The following is a 19,268-nucleotide window of genomic DNA, read 5'->3' as shown; positions in this document are numbered from 1 at the left end:
CAAGGGTCATTTCGCACGACCGTTATCGCAGCGTAGCTAAAGGCGTTGAACACACATCATTACCTATATATCACGACATGATCAACTCCCCCAGGAAAGCTTCATCATGATTAATGTGTACCAGAAATCGTCAAGACCGCTGACGTGAGACGGTAAGCATAAAACCAAGAATTGTTCAGTATTCCAAGCTCAGGCTAGTGGCCACACGTAATGCCAAGTGCGGGAGAATTAGGCCTATCATTAGCGTTGATCCCTCGAGTTAGTCATGTGCACTATTGATTTGAGGCTGAAAGGTTTGGGGTACATACGAAGTAAGCCATCTCCTCATAGACAAGGGAGTTCATGTCAATTGAGTGACTATATCTTTGTTAAACTGTGCAATACACTACGCGCCTTACAAATGGGTCAATCAAGATTACTCTTCCAAACGTAAACATGTCAGAATCCAAACTGCTACCACAAATTCTCATCCATCATGCTACAGAGCATTGCGAGAGGGTGGCATTCTCTGGTCCAGGATGGGCAATAGTACGTCAGCACAGTTTTTGAACCCTAGTAATTCTAGTCTTCCGGTGCGGCAAATACACAAACTCAACGAGTATGAATTCGAATTGATGGATTTGCGTATTTTCTTTTTTCTGTACCCTGATACTTGATATACCTCGAGTGCTAAAAAGACTTTTAGACTTATGGAGAACTTGAAGAACGAACTAGGCGCATAGCAGCTCATTTGGTTAATGCCGGTATAGGGCGAGGACATTTTGTGGCTATACTGCTTGGTCGATGTGTACAGGCTATCGAATCCGTGCTCGGAATCACACGAGCATGTGCCGTCGGAGTGCCACTTGATCCTCGCTCCCCAACACCGGAGCTGGCTAAGCTCTTGACGCATTGCGATGCCAAGGTTGTGATAACGGATAGCCGCCACTTTGCCACAGTCAGCAATGCTGTTGGGGCAGGCACCCTCATTGTCCTAACCAACGACGTTCCCAATGTATACGCTATGGCAGGTGGAAGTCCAGTCGTGAAATATCGAGACTGGATTGAAGACGACAAGTGCTCGACCTTGGGCATGAGTATTGATGGCCTTGGAGAGGAAGAAGCGGCCTTTTTGCACTATACTTCGGGGACAACAGATTTGCCGAAAGGAGTACTGTCAAATCAAAAAAGTAGACTGTGGAGTGCCAACAGCCTTATCTCAGCGCTTGACTTGACGCCTGAAGACCAGATCTACTGTCCTCTCCCCCTGTTCCATATCTTGGGCTATTTAGTATGCCTAATCACCACCGTGGTCGTGGGTGCCAGCGTGTACATCCCGGATGCTGGACAGACACCGTTGGACGGCCTCAAGGACATGCAAGCTCGGGAGACGACTATTATCGTGGGGGCGACCACTACCTTTCACGGTTTGATTGACGCAGTCAAGGCAGCAAACACGGTGCCATTCCCGTCTCTACCAAAGTTACGAGCATGCATTTCCGGGGGTTCTCCATTGCCTGCACCCATGAAGGCTCAGGTTGAAGAACTGCTTGGTGCTACTCTGCTGAACAACTATGGCTGTACCGAAGCCGGCTTTATCGCTACTAGCAAGCTGACTCAAACATATCACCACAATTCAAGCATGGCATTGCTTCCACACCACGAAATTAGGCTGGTAGACACAAATGGAAATCAAGTCAAACAGGGCGAACAAGGCGAGATTTGGATACGTGGTCCTGGATTAATGATCGGATACCACAAAGACGTTGAGACGGGCTTTGGAGCGGATGGGTGGTATCCTACCGGAGATGTAGCAGTTATCTCTAGCTCAGCATCTGGGACGGATTTGACCTTGGTTGGTAGGAGAAAAGAGCTCATCATTCGAGGAGGTGAAAATATTCATCCACGCGAGCTCGAAGATATTCTTCTTCGGCAGCCGGGCGTCGTCGATGTTGTCGTGGCTGGCATGCCGCATAAGCTGCTTGGAGAGGTGCCTGTTGCCTTTATCGTGAGAAGCGCTGCTGATATTGATTTATCTGACTTGCTTTCTGCGTGCCGTAAAGTCTTGCCAGATTACAAGGTACCCACGGGTAAGAAGCTGTTTTTATGTTTCCACATGATGATTCTGACTCAAACACTTGAACAGCATTCTACGAGATTGATCAGGTCCCTCGAACCGTCATTGGTAAACCGAAAAGGTCAGCCGTGACTTCATACACAAACAGACCACTGGCCGTTCGGTACAAATTGCAGTCGAAAGACTCGGTGGAGTCGCTGGTGATTGCGGAAACAATTGCAGCATGTTCTATGAACGTTGGGGAAAGAGAATCCAATGTCAAGTGGCTCCATCAACACTTTAACCAGCCTTTTTCGTTTCTGGGACTGAATTCGATGGCTGGGGTGGTTCTTCGGGACCGGCTTGCCAGCCTTACTGGGATTGATAGTCTCCCTAACACTCTTGTGTTTGATTATTTCACACCAGCAGCATTGAGCGAGTACCTCTACAGCCGAGTCCTGCAACGAGAGTCAACGTTGCCAAAGTCTCCAAGTGCTACTCCATCAAATGGGGGAGCTGAGCCGATCGCCATCATATCCATGGCCTGTCGGTATCCCGGAGGAGTTTCTTCGCCTGAAGACTTATGGCAGCTAGTCTTGGATGAAGTAGACGCTACCACTGAATTTCCCAGTGATGTAAGAATATGCCAGAATGATTTATTGCTGTGTTTTTCTCTTTCTTCTTTCTCTCCCTCTTTCTCTTGCCGGTGCTTTTTTTTTTCGGTTTCTGGCATTCTTCTTTGCGTTTCATTACTTTTTCCTCTGGAAGTCTTTCTTAATTTTGAGGTTGACAGTTGGCTGACCACGGCTCTATAGCGTGGGTGGGATCTTGAGGCACTATACAACACGAATCCCGATATGCCCAATACATCAATAACGAAACGCGGCGGCTTTCTGCCTGACTTCGCCCATTTCGATGCTGGACTATTCGGCATGGCACCACGTGAAGCTCTAGCAACCGATCCCCAGCAACGATTATTACTGGAGACCACATGGGAATTGGCAGAACGAGGGAATATTCCACCACTGTCGTTGCAAGGTAGTCAGACAGGTGTATTCATTGGCACGCTGTACGAAAACTACGACGAAAATGGCATTGGAAATGACGGTGAGCCAATATTCCCCGATACCATCATTTAACCCCAATATGTATCCACCTGCAGACATTCTAATAAGTCTCGAGCGACAATACAGCATTGGAAGCACATATTACCATTGGTTCATCCAGTAGCGTACTCTCTGGACGTGTATCGTATTGTTTCGTAAGTCTTGCATTGCCATTTCATTATTCGTGTCAGTTCAACATGAGAAGGTAGAATTTATTTCCCGTGGAAATCGAATTCTCCTGAGGGTGTCCGTATCTTGGGAATAATTTCGAGATATTCGTTCAGAATTCACACAACACGCATACTGCCCTCTCCTACCGTTTTCCGCTATATTGCGTCGAACTAAGTCTTGTTCAGGGTCTTCATGGTCCATCAGTAGCCATCTCAACTGGTTGCTCGTCGTCGATGGTAGCAATACATCAAGCAGCGCAAGCTCTGCGCAATGGCGAGTGCGACCTAGCAGTTGCAGGAGGAGTTACGACAATGGCAAACCCACGACCATTCACCACATTCAGTAGGCGTCGCGGCTTGTCCTTGGATGGACGGTGCCGGGCGTATTCGAGTGAAGCAGCTGGTACTGGGTGGTCCGAGGGCGTGGGGCTGGTCCTCCTGGAGCGATATTCAGAAGCTAAGCGTCACGGCCGTCAGATTCTCGGCTTGATCCGCGGCTCAGCCGTGAACTCTGATGGAAAATCTAATGGCCTCACGGCACCAAACGGTGCTGCCCAGCAAATGTGCATAAACAGTGCGCTGACGCAGGCAGGCTTGTCACCAGATAGTATTGACGTGCTTGAAGGCCACGGCACCGCAACACCCCTGGGCGACCCCATCGAGATACAGGCTGTGATCTCATCTTATGGCAATGGCTACGGCAATGACAAAGTCAATATGACTCACCGCTCTTCACCGTTGTTGCTTGGATCAATCAAGTCTAAGTGAGTTGTACCAATGGCTAGTGACTTTGGTGCATGACAAGACTAACACACAGGGTGGTAAAATAGTATCGGTCATACACAGGCAGCAGCGGCAGTCGCAGGAGTCATCAAAATGGTCCAAGCTATACATCATGGCGTCGCTCCTGCATCGTTGCATATTCGGGAACCCTCACAACATATCAACTGGGAAGGATGTGGGGTTGAATTGCTCAGCACAGCCAGGCAGTGGCCGTCTGTGGGAAGAGCAAGGCGAGCAGCGGTGTCTTCGTTCGGTATTGGGGGTACTAACAGTGTGAGTCTTATGCGCATTGTTCTCTCTGAAGCATTTGCTGATTTCTGAGGTCTGCAAGCATATAATTCTGGAGCAGCCTGAGCCAGCCGAGCTGAAAGTTGCAAACTCCAGAAATACCTCTGCCGCATTTCCTTGGCTCATCTCTGGTGCAAGTGAAGCTGCTTTACGTGCACAGGCGCGCTCATTGCTGGAGGCTTGGTGCCAAACAGACAACTCCAGGCACAACCAGGATCCTGCCAATGTTGCGTTCACACTTGCCACGGCGCGATCCGCTCTGAAACATAGAGCCACAATCACATATTCTTCAGACCAGAATTTGTTCGAGAATGATATTGAAACAAGACTCGATATCCTTGCACGAGGCGAACGACACCCCGAGGTTGTGACCGCAGAAACGAATACGGGTGATAAGCCTCGCCTCGCGTGCTTATTCTCGGGTCAGGGCAGTCGAATGCCTTGTCTCGACGATATCGAAGGGCTATGCACTACTTTCCCTATTTTCGGCAAGACTTTCAAGGAAGCCTGTGACGAAATCGACCAGCATTTGGAATGCCCGATCGTACACGCCATGAGTGATAGTAGCGGTAGACTGCAAGACCGTGTCGATTTCGCACAAGCCACTCTTTTCGTGTTTGAGGTGGCCATGTTTCGCCTGTTGGAATCCCTAAATATCCTACCAAATTTTGTGGTTGGACATTCTCTTGGCGAGATCGTCGCAGCACATGTCTCCGGTGATCTATCATTGCGTAACGCTGCCACTATCGTCGCTGCGCGAGCAAAGCTCATGGCCACTCTACCTCCCGAGGGTGCTATGGCAAGTATATCAGCTACAGAAGAGGAGGTCGCCAAGGAGCTGTCGCAGTTGGAAAACACTGTCGCCTCAATAGCGGCTATCAACTCACGGAATTCGGTGGTAGTCTCTGGCACTCTGGCGGCTGTCAACGACATCAGAGACAGATTCACCGGTCTAGGGCGAAGAGCCACCCAATTACGCAACATCAAGCATGGCTTTCATTCCCCAATGATGAATGGCATGCTATCCAATCTGGAGGCAGAACTGATGGCATCAATGGAAAGTGAGAAGCTGATGACAGGAGAAAAATTGACAACCATACCACTTATCTCTACTGTTACGGGCAAACGAGCTCATGCAGCCGAACTTGGATCCGCAAAGCATTGGGTCCGTCATGTGAGTGCGCCGGTTCGTTTTGCAGATGCTGTCAACGAACTCGAATCCAATGAAAATATCTCCATCTTTGTGGAGATAGGCCCGTCCGCAGTCCTGTCACCACATGTAACAGGCAGCGTCAGCACACATAGCACAGTAGACAAATTGCTGGCCACCCTTGGCCAGCTTTGGGCTCGTGGTATTCCGATTGACTGGAAGGCTGCCTTTGATGGAAATGGAGCCCATCTTGTGAACTTGCCGGTCTATGCTTTCCAAAGACAAAAGTACTGGCTTCCATATACTCCACTCTTGCCGGCTACATCTGTAGGATCATTCACGGCACAGGCACAGGCACAACGACCAATTGTTCACAGTCCAGTGCTGGAGCATGGGATGCTTCAAAGTGCCACATCTATCCCGGGGACAAGCAAAATTATTTGTTCCGGCTACCTATCAACAGCCCGACAGCCTTGGCTTCGTGATCATACTATAGATGGTCAGTTGCTTGTTCCAGCCACGGCATTTACCGAACTAGCTATGCGGGCTGCCCAAGAATGTTCAGAATACTCCACGCCTGCGCGGATGATATTGGATGAGGTGACTGTTGTTGCGCCGCTGGAATTTTCTTTGGATAAAGAAGCGCAAAAAGAGGAGTCTGAAGAACTTCACATCCAAATACTCATCGGGGAGTCACAGCCTGGAGATGAGAACGGCGATATACGAAGGACCATCGATATTTATTCACGCCCCAACGGCGTTGCAACGCAGCATGAGTGGACGCAACATGCCACAGGTGCTTTCACGCTGATATCGGAGGCAAATCCCAGTCACGATGAGCTTGTAGCCGGTACAGTTCCAACCGACACAGAGCCAGAAGTGGACGTTCGCAAAGCATATGCCGTCTTGAATGACGGAGGCGTCAGATATGGGCCATCGTTTCAAGGCGTACGTGCAATCTGGCGCCTGGGTGAGAAGGACGTGCTAGCACAAATCTGCTCACCTCTGAGTGAAGGCCAAAAGTCAACTTTCGCTTTGCACCCAGCCGTTTTTGATGCTGCATTGCATGCTTCAAGCCTTGCTTCACCTGAAAAAGTTGCTAATGGCGATGTTTTGCTGCCCTTTTCTCTCCGAGGAGTTCAGAATCTTGCGGCAGCGGAATCTACTGGTCCGATCTTAGCACACATCAGTCACATTAGCGAGGACCGTTTTTCCCTGATTTTGACCAATGAGGCGACTGGTGTAGTGGTTACCAAAGTTGCTGAAGTGAGGTTGCGCGCGAGGCGGCCTGCCGAATCCAGAGGTGCTTTATACCACTTGCAATGGATTGAACCTGAGTCTCAGTCCGTGAAAGCTACAACGCTAGATCGGATTGTTCGCATCCAGAGTTCCCACAATCTTGAGTCGACAGCAGTCGTCCCGGCCGTCCATGAAGCTATCGCCGCGGTGATCAAGGTCGTGCATGAATGGAGGACTCAGATGGCGAATACTGTCGACGGATATCGCCTTGTATTCGTGACGGAGAGGGCAATCTCAATGGGTAACAATTCCAATATTGATCTTGTTGCCGCCGCTGTATGGGGGTTTATACGATCTGCTCAGGCAGAGTTCGGAATGAATCGTATAGTGCTTGTCGATTTGGATGGGTCAGACGAATCTGAAATGGCTTTATCAATTGCTTCCAGAGACGAGGAAGTTTTCGTTTTGCACCATGGACGGATTATGGTCCCCAGATTGAGCAGACTGGCTACATCACCAGCGGAAGCTCGCCAAACTACAACACTTGACGTCAGTGGGACCGTCCTGATCACTGGTGGTACGAATGGACTTGGTGCCCTGCTGAGTCGAGACATTGTGCACAATCATGGTGCCAAGAGTTTACTCCTCATCAGTCGATCGGGCATCGCAGCGCCAGGAGCGCGCGATCTGTACGAAGAGTTGAGAGCTGCCAATGCCGCCGTGCGTATCGAGGCATGCGATGTCAATGACCGCGCTCATTTGGCCACGTTGATTGAGAGCCGCGACTTGTACCCGCCAATCACTGCCATTGTACATTGTGCAGGTGTAGTAGATGACGCGCTATTGGGTTCCCAAACTACGGAGCTGGCATCTCGTGTGCTACGTCCCAAGGTCGACGGTGCATGGAACCTTCACGAACTCTCACCGGATACCGTGCGCTCTTTTATCCTCTTTTCGTCATTTTCCAGTGTCTTTGGTAATGTAGGCCAGGCTGCATATACGGCAGGGAATGCTTTCCTTGATGCCTTGGCCCACTTCCGACTCGGACGTGGACTGCCTGCGCTATCGTTGGCTTGGGGCCCATGGGAGAATGAGACTGGAATGGCCGCCGAGAGTAGACTACCGGCAAAGGCGATTGCATCACGACTCGCTAATGCACAGCCGCTCACAGACCGTCAAGGTCTTGACCTGTTTCACGAGTCGCTCCGGGCACACTCTAAAGCATTACCCCAGCCAGTCCTTCTGCCGTTGCTGCTGCGCGGGGCGTTGCCTATTGCGATGTCATCTGATGTGGCATTCAAGACCAAGAAGTCTCATGTCAAAGGTCGATCAAGAGAACGGACTACGTTTCTCAGAAATTTGCACGCTGCAAACTCGCCACAGGACCGTTTCAACACCCTGCTGGGGCTACTTCGAGATGAAATTGCTGCAGTACTGGGATATCAGAGTCAATCTATGCTTCCGGATAAGCGACTCGACGATCTCGGCTTTGACTCTTTTACTTCTGTCTTGCTCACCAATCGATTGCGGACCTTGACTGGGTTGAATTCCCTTTCAGTTACGCTGGCGCTGGATTATGATACCCCCCAAGCACTGGCACGATACTTGGAGCCACTCATAGAAACAGAACTACGGCTGGCGGTTGACTTGGATTTGAGTGATTCCGCGGTCGACGGGATGACCGCGGCCGCGGAAGAACATCAAAATGAAACCAAGTCAAACACTACGCCAACTCCAACTACTTTGGCTCTTGATGACCCGGCCGTTGTCAAGCCCGAGATATTTGGAAGCCTGGCCTCCATTCACAGACGACTGTGCTTGTTGGAACAATATATTGCCGCAGCTGCTCTTCTAGACGCAGCTGCGTTAGCAGTCCCGACCTTTCCAGAAGTCGGATCAATCATGTCAAGCTACGCAACAGTTCCTCAATGCCTCACGAACAGCCCCTCGAGTTTTAAGACCTCGGATACGCCTGTGGTGTTTATCCCGGCTTTCACCCCGACTATCAGAGTCGGTGGGGCCAGTCTCAGTATGTACAGCCATCTGGCATCAGCAATGAAAGGGAAAAGGGAAGTCTTCGAGTTGCCGCACCCCCAAGGGCCATATGTTCCTCAAGATCTTGATACGTTGGCGGAGCTGCACGTAAGCACAATTCGAATGCACTTCTCAGACAGACCTGGGATTATCATTGGTGGTTACTCTGCTGGAGGCGTTGTTGCATACGTCGTGGCATCTAAACTAGCCAAAGTTGATGGGCAACAACCTCGGCTAGCCGGTTTTGCTATGATTGATACCTACCTCAATGTGACAGGGAGTGAAAATGATCCAGACTGGCTGATAGCGTTACCTGCCAACGTGTTCACTGCTCGTCTCGGAGGGCTCAGATCAGGAAACTTCACAGGCACAAGCGGCGGAAGTTTTGTTGAAGATCTGGATCTGGAATTAGCGAAAGTGGGTGGGTATACCAGGACGCTGCGAGGTTGGAACGTAGAGCTGAACCCTCTGCCCGACACACTGTCAACGCTCTTCGTACGTGCCCGAGATCGGTCGGATAAGATGCCGATGGACGAATGGAGTGCCAAGTGGCCGCGTGCCAACTTTACAGTTGATGTCAATGGAAGCCATTTAAATTTACTGGAGAAGTCATACGCCCCTGCTATCGCTGTTGAGATTGAACATTGGATTGGCGAGCACTTGAGACTTTAGATGGCTAGCTGGAAACTTGTACGCGCGAGAAGGGTTTATTTGCTTCCGGAAGGTTCTTGTCATCACCTTACTGCGGATTGATTAAGTAGATAAATTTGAGTTGTGCTATCAAAAGAGAAAGCCCCCAACACCTGTGGCCCAAAAACATGATTATGATTATGATTAATGTCCATCAAAGGTAATCTGATCATTCCCAATCCGCAAAAACATAAAGTTCTCATACTACTTAGCAGGCTCCTGCACTGCCTTCGCCGGCTGGTTGTCAAAAGATTCGGAACTCCTTCGATACCCGAGAGACTCAATGGTTTGGTTGACATACATGTCTGGCCGATTGTTCTCCTCGCTGGCTTTGGCAGCATTATACCTCTTGAAAGCGACCTCGACCAGCATTCCGACCTCCTTCTTGTCTCTGCCGATGACACCAACCGACAATAGGGCCTCTGTCTCCTCGATCCAGTCTTGTAGCTTCCGATAGCCCATTTGATCCTTGGACAATCGCTGTGGCTGTCCTGAGCCCTTTATCAAGGCCAAAACACCGGCTATGATGGTATTAAAGGCTCCCAGAAGCGTGATTGGCAGAGTGTATTGCGGTGCAGAAGGACCCAGTGCCGTCAGCGCTGCACCAATGACAATCTGCGCCAAGTAGAAAAAGTACATGAGGGCCGTCATAAAGTCGTGCTGGATATGCTTCTTGACTTGTGCGTCAATAACCATTTTGTAGATACCCGTCGCCGTTTTGCGGCCCTCCTCTAGCGTCGAGAAGTCGGCATGGGACTTGGAGTAGTTGATACCCACGGCTTTGCGGAATATAATGAGGTTTTCGTCATTGGGGCCGCGCACACCAAGGCCCAACGGCATTCCCCAAGACATGTTGGTATCGACCTTTTTGGGCGGCATCACGACTGGTTGGTCTGGCTTTGTGGCAGGGCTCGCCATTCCTGGGCCTGTTTTTGTTGCTGTGCTGTTTGCTCCGCTGGTGTTGGCTGAGAATGTGACCTCTTTGTTCGGAACCTTGATCGTTGGACTGAGTAGAGGCGATTTCGCGTCTTTCTTTGGCGCCGACATGATGAGTAAGAGGACTCGAGACGCTCACTTTATATGTTCGTAGCTTTGTCGACTTTGTAGCACATGCGCCAACGTGTGAAACTCGAGGCCGTTTTTCTCAAATCTGTTTGCACGTTTTTAGGTCTCACCGAACGCCTGAAAGAAAAAAAACTGACTGCTCAGACTGGATGCGCTCGTGAGTCAAATTTGACCATTGTTTGTCTTTGCCCGGAGAAACCGTGTTTACTTATACGGACTTTGGTTCGAGCCTTTGTATCGCTGCGAGGATTCCCAGAATAGCCATTTTACATCTTCTACAATGTAACCCTGGAATATGATCTGGTCAGCTGCCCAATGAACGCAGCGCCTCAACGAACACCTCGTCTTACCCACCAATACGCAGCTTTGGCCGCCTCTAATCAATCCTTTGATTCCTACAGCCTGCATATAGGCCACCGAACCGGAAATATTGCCCTTGCAGCGTATGGTTTACCCCTGGCACTCGGCTGCTCCCTACCGTGTGGCGCGCGCTCATCTGCGAACTTATGAGGCTCTTAATTCTAGCGCGCATGTCAGCAATGCTGAACACGTGGGCGCGAAAGGATTCTTACAACTGCGAGACGTTTTCCAAAAAGGTGAATATGGTGTGTGGTATTGAGGCTCGTTGGTTACATAGACGCACACATGGATACGGCCGCTGTCACATTTGTGTGAGGTCGACTTTTGCCTATTGGTGTGTGACTCAGTTGGGTCCGTCTTTTCTACGTTGACTTGCGCAACAATCAGAAAGGCGCCTTTGCAGTGCCTCACCAGTTATGATGGCGCGCGTCGGAAAAGGCGATTTGGTGAGGCTCCGAGATTGATCGGTTGCCTGGGATCTGCCGACTGCCGCGCTGGCGTAGCATTTGTCGCGATGGCTCAAAGAAATATGCACGATTTTTTGCGAGTTGCTGAGTCACAGTCTTCACTGCTAAGACCAAGGTTTGATCCGGAGGCGTCAACCAAGGGAAAGGAAAAAACAGCATAAAATAAGAAGAGAGGCACATATTCTCAGCAATCGATTGTTATTCACCTCTGCCAAGCAAGTCGATATTTCGCAGAAATGCATGGCGTGTAATCATGCAAGGGGCTGCAGGTATATACGAATCTGACATATGTCATAGTATTTTGAAATGTAGGCGTCTGACCGACTCCCAGCAGCGAATCTGGAGAGTCGCAATGGTGAGATTCTCCAAGCTTTCAACGTGCAAATGGAGGGAGGCTGAGTCACGCGGTCGTGACACAATCTTTGGTCAGATCAAGACCACCACCGACACCCAGTCTGAGGCTGTGGTTCGCATATGGCCTTGCCGGGGTGTAACCCAGCGGTGTCCTGATTGAGAACGCAAAAAGATAAGTCAATCAATGTTGACTCCCAGATGCTTCTTCGATCAAGCTGGAATAGTGACTTCAACACTGTTTCTTGCCACTAGTTCCTCTCCTAACTTGACAAGATTTTCATCCATTTTCGGTCGAATGAAAGACGAGTAAAATTTGCTGTTGAAATCCGCTTGATAATGATGGTGCTCCAAATCACATTTCACAGCGATATAAGATGCCTTGTTACTGCAATACTGCTTGGCACTTTGATCGACCCTGAATTGAATAACGCGAACCACTGCAATGCTAGTCAGTTGTGAAAATCAATATTCTACGTTGCAGGATAAAAACCTACCAGCCGTCATGGTTTGGGTGTCGGCTGACCAGTTGTATTTGGTCAACATGATCCAATATTGAGGAGACCGAGAACTGCTCTCACTTGACGATACGATGCCCTCACTGATCCGCTCCAAGATCTTTTCCAGATCTTCAAAAACGGTATTGGGCACTGAAAAGTCTTTTAAAATTCGTGACAAAATCTCCGAGTGAAAGTCAGCTTGCTTGGCCTCCACATGTATCGACATGTTCTCGTCAAAGGTCTTGGCAAACCTTGATGGGGGAATGTTAGCAACATAATGATCACCAGGGCTCCACGAAGACCGAGACAAGACGCACCAAATAGAAGAACGGAACAGGTAGTCGAAAACTTTGGCTCTGTATGCCCCCCGTAAAACCTGTCCATTGATATCGATAGGCAACCCCCCGATATCGATTTGCTGCAGAATCTTGCCCTCGCAAGTGGTCGATGCCCAGGCCTGCCACGACTGAAGCAAGCTCTGGAGTTTCTGTTGTTCTCTCAAGGCATCGCCCTCTACTTTGGCTGGGAAGTTGATAAAGAAGATTGTCTGAAGGTCATCATGTTCCTTCGCTTGGGCGACAGCCGCCTCGTAATCCACTGTCGAGTGAAGAGGGTCACTATCAAAGTACGACCCGGCCCTTAAAGTTTCTGGGAATTGTAAAAATTTGCCCGACGCGACATTCTTTCTTGCGAATGACATTTTGATTGATGATCTCGACGCGAGGTAGATAACCTTGTATGATTTTGAAGTATACTCCTTAAAATTATTAGATAATCCCGCTATGGCTGCAGCAGTAGGAGGAACGCTTGCTTGGTGAGCTATGGCTTGTTGTATATAAGCCAGATCGAAGATGATCATCATAATGGCCTCTTGATATTAGTATCCACCTCTGTTTCAGCCAGCCACATTCGCGTACCTAGCGCCGTATGGATTAGCCATGCTTCCCTGTTAGAAATGCACGCTGTGCATCATTAATAGCAACAGCCGACATTTGTCGGAGTATAACGACATTTTTTTTTTTTTTCCATACCGATGTTAGTTCACATGAGCTCCTTCCACCACCCTGCGATAAAATCTCACGACTTAGAAGAGAACCAGGCGTGGTCGCTGCCTTCGATTCACAGCTGTGACTATCTGCACTTGGTGATCATTTTCAGCCTTTCTGAATTAGCTCGGCGCCAAATCCGTTTCAAGTCCAGCGCACCACCAGCTACATGGGTAATCAACTGCTTCAGCAATCCATTCGGGCGTTAGCTCTTTATACTCCCTGTTCTTAAGACCATTTTAAGAAATAATCAGGCCACAACAGATAAGAAGAGTCTCAAGTCCCACTTGATCTTCTCTAAAGGCCGAGGCTTGGAGTGATCGACCTGGATCGCGATAATTCGATCTTGGACTATCTGGCAATGATCAACCTAGGATCTGAAAACTCCTTCTTTTCAGGCACGTCGGTGACTTGATGATTTGATAAATCAGGTAGGTTCTATCAGATGCTCAAATACTACTAATTATGATCAAAAGAGTCGCAAAAGTGGTTGGATACAAATACCGATTGCGCATGAACCAAGAACTCATGGCTATTAAAGGTCAAAATAAGCTCAAGCGTGAAACATGTGTACGTGGCTTCAGAGTCACAATATCCCAAGTGCCGACCCTACCAACGCAATATAGAAATCTATCCCGCGAGTCAGTCAGACCCAACGCAAGGAATATTAAGCATCAGTTCTGGGAAATATCCCCTGAGCACCGGCAGATGCAGAGTATTGCTTGTATTAATCACTCTTGCCGGGACACGTTTCAATACCAAAGACAAATCCGACCAAGCGCTGGGAAGAACTGACAAGACCTAAAGTATCCCATTAGTGGGAAGTCATGCCGTCGATGCTACCGGAAATACGGGGAGGTCCATGAGAATCCAGGCCGTGGTCGGGGTAGTGGCGGGCCGGTTGTCGACCGGAGTCTTGGCAGACAAGACGATGCCGTCAGGCAGCATCAACAGCACGGGCTTGAAGTCACCGCAAGCACCCTTGTTGAAGCAATCTCCAACATAGTTCGCATCGCTGGGGGGTTTATACGCGCAGTGGAAGATGCCGAAATACCATGGCATCCAAGACACGAAGGCGTGGAAACTTTGAACGACAGACTCGTTACACACAGGTCCTGAGAAAGTCGTAATTGACGCGGCGGCTGAGTGTCAATAGATACATGACGGAGGGTCGCAGTCTTGGTCAGATGAGAGTTGAGTCGGCCCCTCTCTTGGTGGAGTTGAATGTGAAGGGTGATGACGAGCAGGCACACTTTGGGTGGTGCGCACAGAGTGGCCAGAGATCTTTGCTGAAATAAAGTTAGAAAGGCTACCTTGTTGGCTGCGGCGATATAAAAATCAATATCGTGCTTTGTTTTTCGGTGGTGAAGAGTTCATTTATGCTACGGGGTGTCGCCGATCCAGGCGCAGATACTTGCGGTAGGCAGAAGATCGTTCATGTTCATGCTATCTATCTCTTATTACTTTGTGTGGAGAAAGGCGCGATGTGCTCAAGTGATTCCTAGCCATGGCATCTGCCATAACAGGTGGCAGATTACGCATTTTCGCACGAGAAACAACGGAGACAAGACCCCTCCTTTCCCCCAAGCAACTATAGTATTTGCGTTGTCTGGGTTACGTATAGGCAATGATGTGCATGACGTGGTCACCGAGGCACCGCTACGGTTGAAAGCATCGTGAGAACCTAGAGTGTTCCACGTAGCGACTGTGTAAGCTCCGCCTGCAGATCTGACAAACATGGAATCCCACCAGGTTCTATGCAGACCATGGTGGGCGAGGCACTATGTGGTGAATGCAAGGGGATATGCCATTAAGAGCATGTTGGCCAAGTGCCTTGGTTGGTGGAGTGTGTAGATCTGGTACTCCAGAACAAGTGCTCTGAAACTCAGGCCCAAATAACACTAGATCCCATCCGCGCGTAAGGTGATCTCCGTCTGCGATTCGGCTGTTGTCCCGTGTTGGAGTGGTCTGTCATGGACAATCCCCTGATGGATTTCGTGAACATGTTTAACTTTGTTCAGCATCAAACTTTTGGTCTGTGCTGCGAATTAGAAGCGTGCAGTATGGGCGCCGCCATAGTAATCAGGTACATACCACGGCGTCTATGCCGAAATCCTGACAAACTCGTACCAAAGCTGCTTTTCAATGGCAAAGCTTCTGGCACCTGATCTTTACTTTTTTCTTTCCCCATTCGTCTTATCTTCGTCCAGGCAATCCAGGCACACCGGCGTACCTCTCCTCGCGCTCCGTGAGGAACATGACTTGAACCCAGAACTCCTTCAGGTCCTTGTCCCACCATGTCCAGTAGCGCTCGCCAGATCTGTCCACCTCTCTAGCCTGTAGCTTGAATGCGCAGGTCTCGTACGGCTCGGCTGCCACCAGCATGTACTGGAAGTTCTTGTCCGGTGGCTCCTCGACGCGCTGCTCGAATGCACTCATGAAGCGGACCTTTGGTGTGACGTCGCTGCTGATCTCTGGGTACTGCAGCTGAAATAGAAGTCCTTGTTGCCGCGTGACTGGGTCCCTGACCTTTGTGATTTTGTAGCCAGGCCGTCCAATCTTGACGACATTCCGCTTCGCGCCACCCAAGCCAAGTGCGGCAAAACCGGCGCCCACGACACCTACAGGAAGACCTGTTTGTGGATCAATCTGACCCTTTCCTTCCTTCTGCTCCTTGGCTGCACGTCGCGCGAGGTTCGTCTGATGCTTCTTGCCTTGCGTGTGAGCGAGATAGCTACCGTCGTTTTGATGAACTGTCAAACAGAGTCTGCACTCGAATGATCCAACATGGTTCTTGAAGAAGTAAGGGTCCTTGTCTAGGTCGATGGTCTCAAGGGCGAGTTTGCGCAGACGCTCACGTCGGTCGGCGTTGGTCGCGCTGTGGGATGCGACACCACCGCCGCCAAACTTGGAACCGGCGCGGTTCTGATAATCCATATCTGTTGAGTTTTATCCGTTCTCTATGAAACCGTGCAATATTAGGTCGTCTGCATTCAGTTTTTCGAAAGGAGCCGCGGCCAGAAGGGGGGATTGGATGGTGTGATAATTGTGCAAATGTCGAGAATCAAAGCGAAAGCTTAAGGGACCTGTCGCGACACTGAAGCTCACCTCAAGTTCTGGGTACCTGTGCTAGTATCCGGTGATAAGATAAGGCGTAAGGCCAGCTGCGCGCCAGCTGCCGCTCAGTCATGACCCCCTGCTTGCCTATCAACAACAAATCGTCCACAGTAGGGTGCTTGTGTCTCCATTTCGTGGCGTCCATTCTCACATGCAGAACACTCACAGTGCCAGATATGGTATCTTTCAATGAAGACCTACGCACGCTGGTGATGCAGGGTCACAAAATTGCGTAAGCCACTGGCCATGATGCGTTCCCTAGTCTATTATTGCCTATTTATTCTCGTCTGCTGAGTGATTTGGTATTTTCCCCCTCTCATGAGATAGATCATACATCCCATGCTGTCGCATATTGTGCGGGTGAGTACCTATACTTTCAATGTTATGACCTGTATTATCTTGCAACATCTAGTAAATAAGACGCCGCAAGCCTCCCGTAAGATGCAAAAACCGAAAGTGCCTATCTAAGTAGAGACCGATACAGTGCCACACAGTCACATTGCTCAAAGAGTGTGGCTGGGGAATAAGGCCAAAGTTGTTGAAAAAGATGAGTCCCGGCGTGGGTTTCTTGGGTCCGTATATGATTCTTGGCTTTCACTCGTCCTAGGGCCAAGATCTTAGATGCTGATGTTAAAATGACATTGTATTCCAAGCAGAAGTGACACAAAGGCCATCGGTATACAGGCCCTTTGGAACGCATGATTGATGTTCCACTCAGCATAACGCTTGCAACACAGCAGAAATTGCGCTCATCGGAAGTTGTTATCGAAACGCTTAAACGTGTATCCAATGAACGGCAAACTCATCTCCGGAGACTCTTCGACCTGTCTGCCTTGTGCCATATCCCGAGCCTTGAGAAGGGTAGCATTGTCAGTCTGGTCAATCTCGTCGGTAGGGAAGTATGTAGTGTCGATGTTGGACGTCAGACGGGGTTCGAATGGCGCACGGATTCTCCGCAGGCTGTCAAACTCAACGCCATGGAAGAAACGGTGTGCCTTGAGCTCCTGTGCGCCACCGCGACCGAGACGGTTCTCAGTGTTGCAGATCAAACTATGACGGCAGCAGTCAGCGGAAAGCTCCAAGTGTAATATTGGGTATACATACTTGCGAATGAGATCCTCGGCGTCGCGGCCCAGGGTAATGTCGTCAGGGAAGTAGAGAGACTGCCTCCAGTTCACAATCTTGCGGTAGGTATCATGGCTATCCTCAGCACAAAACGGCGGCCAGCCCACCAGACACTCGAACATGATCGTTCCCAGAGACCACCAATCGCAATCAAATGAGTAGCCCTGACCGGTAAAAATCTCTGGGGCAATGTAGTCGGGCGTTCCAACAGTGGAGTAGGCCATCAGTCTTCGAGATCGTCTCCAGTCGTTGATTTGAGCTCTGTTGGAGACAGTGAGGTTGATTTGGTCAATCGCAATCGAGTTTCTGTCTCTGGGACGATTCGATTTGCCCTGCAGGAGCTGCTGGTAGTAGTTGTTGTCGTGAAGCTTATGGAAACCAGTGGACAAGCCGAAGTCAGTTAGCTTGACATGACCACCACGGTCTAGCAGAATGTTGTCTGGCTTGATATCACTAGATCACGGTCAGTAAAATGAATTCATGTGCCGCCGCACCAGAGAATATGCCACATACCGGTGAATAAAACCAAGTTTATGCACAGCCTCAATCGCAAGCACGATTTCTGCTATGTAGAACCTCGTTATGTCCTCGGAAAAAATCTCATACTTGATGAGCATGGTCATGAGGTCACCTCCTGGCAAGAACTCCATCAACATATACAAGAAGTTGGCGTCTTGGAATGTGGTAAACAGCTTGACGACCCAGGGACTGTCAGACTCGGCCAAGATATCACGCTCAGCGCGAACATGGGCAAGCTGATCCTTCTTGAACATTTCAGTCTTGATCAAGGATTTCATGGCATAGACCTGACCGTCGGCTCTCTTTTGAACCAACTTCACCTCACCAAAGGCACCCTTGCCAATGATCTTGATGGTGCTGTAGTTCTCGGGCTTATCCTTGGTTCGCAGAAATCGCAGGTAACGGGCCTCCTTCTTACCGCCATTCTGCCAAATCTGTTCGCGCCGAGCAGCGTTTTGGTTAGGATCATTGAGTTTCTGCTCCATCTCACTCTGTCTCAAGTTTCGCTCGCGGGCTCGCTTCACGCTATCCTTGAAAAAGTCCGCGGCCAGCTGGGAGCACTTCTTCTGGTTGTTGTTGGCATTCTGGCCATACTTCTCGGGATTCCGTTCGGGGGCGGCCTGGAAGACTTGATCGGTACGGCCTGCTTGGGGTGGCATGGGGTTGTTGTGGTAGCTGTTGTATGCGTCTCGTTGCTGTTGAGAGTTGGAACCAGCAGTCCGCGGTCGCTGGCCCGGGGATGGGCCGCGAGGCGCATAGGGAGAAGCACGGCCAGGGCCACCGGGACCTCCCAAGTTCTGGTGCGAGAACTGGTGAGCCAGGCCAACGTTTGGATCGTTGGTGCCCGGAGTGTTGGATCGGGGACCGTAGCCAGTGGCGGCATGGGGAGCTTGGTTGTAATCAGGGCCGCCCTGGGGCTGGTATTGCTGGTACTGGTTTGGCATGAAATACCCTGCAGACTGGGCAGGGTATCCAGCACCGTACTGCTGGTGAGGTTGCTGAGCCATGGCTTGTTGCTGGTTCTGGTAGACGGGCTGGGGGAAGCCAGAGGGAGTGGTCGGATAGGCGCGATCGGCTGCGGCTAGTCGGTCTCCGTTATTGCCAATGTTCAGGTAGAGGCGGTTGTTGGGATTGTTAGGATCCATCTTATTGGGTAGCTTACGTTCACGTCGTTATCGCGAGTCTCTTGAAAGGCCTCTCGAGGTCCTTTCGTGGGCACAATG

General features: G+C 50.0%; 5 protein-coding genes across 5 annotated transcripts; 1 reads left to right on the top strand and 4 right to left on the bottom strand.

Moving 5' to 3' along the window:
* Positions 1-435: 435 nt before the first annotated feature.
* PFICI_15331 (uncharacterized protein) lies at positions 436-9,477 on the top strand (the record flags this gene model as incomplete). The annotated part of the gene is made up of 8 exons (XM_007843912.1): positions 436-528; positions 686-2,069; positions 2,126-2,670; positions 2,851-3,142; positions 3,229-3,296; positions 3,498-4,075; positions 4,142-4,367; positions 4,426-9,477. The coding sequence occupies 8 exons, from the start codon at positions 436-438 to the stop codon at positions 9,475-9,477; spliced, it is 8,238 nt and encodes a 2,745-aa protein (XP_007842103.1).
* A 222-nt stretch (positions 9,478-9,699) lies between these two features.
* On the bottom strand, positions 9,700-10,542 carry PFICI_15330 (uncharacterized protein; the record flags this gene model as incomplete). Its single annotated transcript, XM_007843911.1, has 1 exon — positions 9,700-10,542. One exon carries the CDS (start codon positions 10,540-10,542, stop codon positions 9,700-9,702), a length of 843 nt encoding a protein of 280 aa, XP_007842102.1.
* A 1,409-nt stretch (positions 10,543-11,951) lies between these two features.
* Positions 11,952-12,938, bottom strand: PFICI_15329 (uncharacterized protein; the record flags this gene model as incomplete). Its single annotated transcript, XM_007843910.1, has 3 exons — positions 11,952-12,178; positions 12,236-12,489; positions 12,556-12,938. 3 exons carry the CDS (start codon positions 12,936-12,938, stop codon positions 11,952-11,954), a joined length of 864 nt encoding a protein of 287 aa, XP_007842101.1.
* A 2,542-nt stretch (positions 12,939-15,480) lies between these two features.
* Positions 15,481-16,221, bottom strand: PFICI_15328 (uncharacterized protein; the record flags this gene model as incomplete). Its single annotated transcript, XM_007843909.1, has 1 exon — positions 15,481-16,221. The coding sequence occupies one exon, from the start codon at positions 16,219-16,221 to the stop codon at positions 15,481-15,483; it is 741 nt and encodes a 246-aa protein (XP_007842100.1).
* A 929-nt stretch (positions 16,222-17,150) lies between these two features.
* Positions 17,151-19,190, bottom strand: PFICI_15327 (Serine/threonine-protein kinase cot-1; the record flags this gene model as incomplete). The annotated part of the gene is made up of 3 exons (XM_007843908.1): positions 17,151-17,451; positions 17,506-17,979; positions 18,040-19,190. The coding sequence occupies 3 exons, from the start codon at positions 19,188-19,190 to the stop codon at positions 17,151-17,153; spliced, it is 1,926 nt and encodes a 641-aa protein (XP_007842099.1).
* Between the last annotated feature and the right edge of the window lie 78 nt (positions 19,191-19,268).

The sequence above is a fragment of the Pestalotiopsis fici genome (genome assembly GCF_000516985.1).
Source record: "Pestalotiopsis fici W106-1 unplaced genomic scaffold PFICI_Scf_17, whole genome shotgun sequence".
Lineage (NCBI taxonomy): Eukaryota > Fungi > Ascomycota > Sordariomycetes > Amphisphaeriales > Sporocadaceae > Pestalotiopsis > Pestalotiopsis fici.
Note: the sequence above shows the minus strand (reverse complement) of the source record. Positions and strands in the feature narration are given on the sequence as shown.